An 870-nucleotide genomic window follows, 5' to 3' on the forward strand; every position below is an offset into this window, starting at 1 on the left:
CTTAATGATCAGTTGGTCTCTCCCCCCCCCCCCTCTTTTTGTTAAAAGTTTCTATTGTTTATCACTTAATTTTTATTCATTGCAGTTTGCTATAAAGAATATTGAATATCAAACCACAAAGGACAATGATGTTCCTATAAATGAGTGTAAAATAGTTGACTGTGGTCATAGGAAAGTGGAGAAATCATACCCTGTTGAAATGAATGATGCATTCTAAGGCAATTTAATGACATCCTTTGTAGCCCAAGTTTAGCGAGGTGATTAAATGGTGTATGTTGTCATTGTTTCTTGTGTTGTTGCTGTTATTATTCTACATTGTGTCAGTATATTTCTGGTGTGTTGTGTCCTCCAACTATGCTTGATTGATTTGTTGTAAAGTGATGGACTTGTTTATAATGTTTATCCTTGATTGTCATTTCAAACTTCTTGACCTTCTTCTGTCTTTCACGTTCAATGTAATGTATTGGTCAATAGATTTAAGTGATGAGGTGATGACAAAATGAGAAATTAATTGCCAGCTTTCATTTCCATTGAATCAAACTTTATGTCACTGACTTTTAAACTATTGCATCATTTGTGTCTACATAAAACATGTCTAAAAAATAATGAATAAAATTGATTTTACTATTATTCTAAACTTCACCCTGCTCTTCTTTGTTCCAGGACGTTGTCAAGAAAATTGAATCCTCTGAAACTGACGGCCGCGACAGACCTGTACAAGGTGTTACCATTGTAGACTGTGGCTACACCCCAGTCGAAGAGCCATTCTCGGTTGAAAAGGATGATGCTTTTTAATTAAATCCCATGGATTTCCCTCTTGCCATAAAGTTGAAAATATTGATATCTTTCTATTTAGCTGATCACTTGTCT

The 870-nt window shown here is 34.6% G+C and overlaps 1 protein-coding gene across 1 annotated transcript in view; it reads left to right on the forward strand.

Annotated features, from left to right (window-relative positions):
* LOC103522502 (peptidyl-prolyl cis-trans isomerase 5) overlaps positions 1-864 on the forward strand; it is a 22,286-nt gene extending 21,422 nt beyond the window's left edge. Inside the window, exon 4 of the mRNA XM_026832610.1 lies at positions 664-864. Coding sequence (XP_026688411.1) covers positions 664-795 — 132 coding nt within the window. The 3' untranslated portion in view covers positions 796-864. The remainder of the gene's footprint in view (positions 1-663) is intronic.
* The last annotated feature ends 6 nt before the right edge of the window (positions 865-870 follow it).

Source organism: Diaphorina citri, unplaced genomic scaffold (genome assembly GCF_000475195.1).
Source record: "Diaphorina citri unplaced genomic scaffold, Diaci psyllid genome assembly version 1.1 scaffold8906, whole genome shotgun sequence".
NCBI lineage: Eukaryota > Metazoa > Arthropoda > Insecta > Hemiptera > Psyllidae > Diaphorina > Diaphorina citri.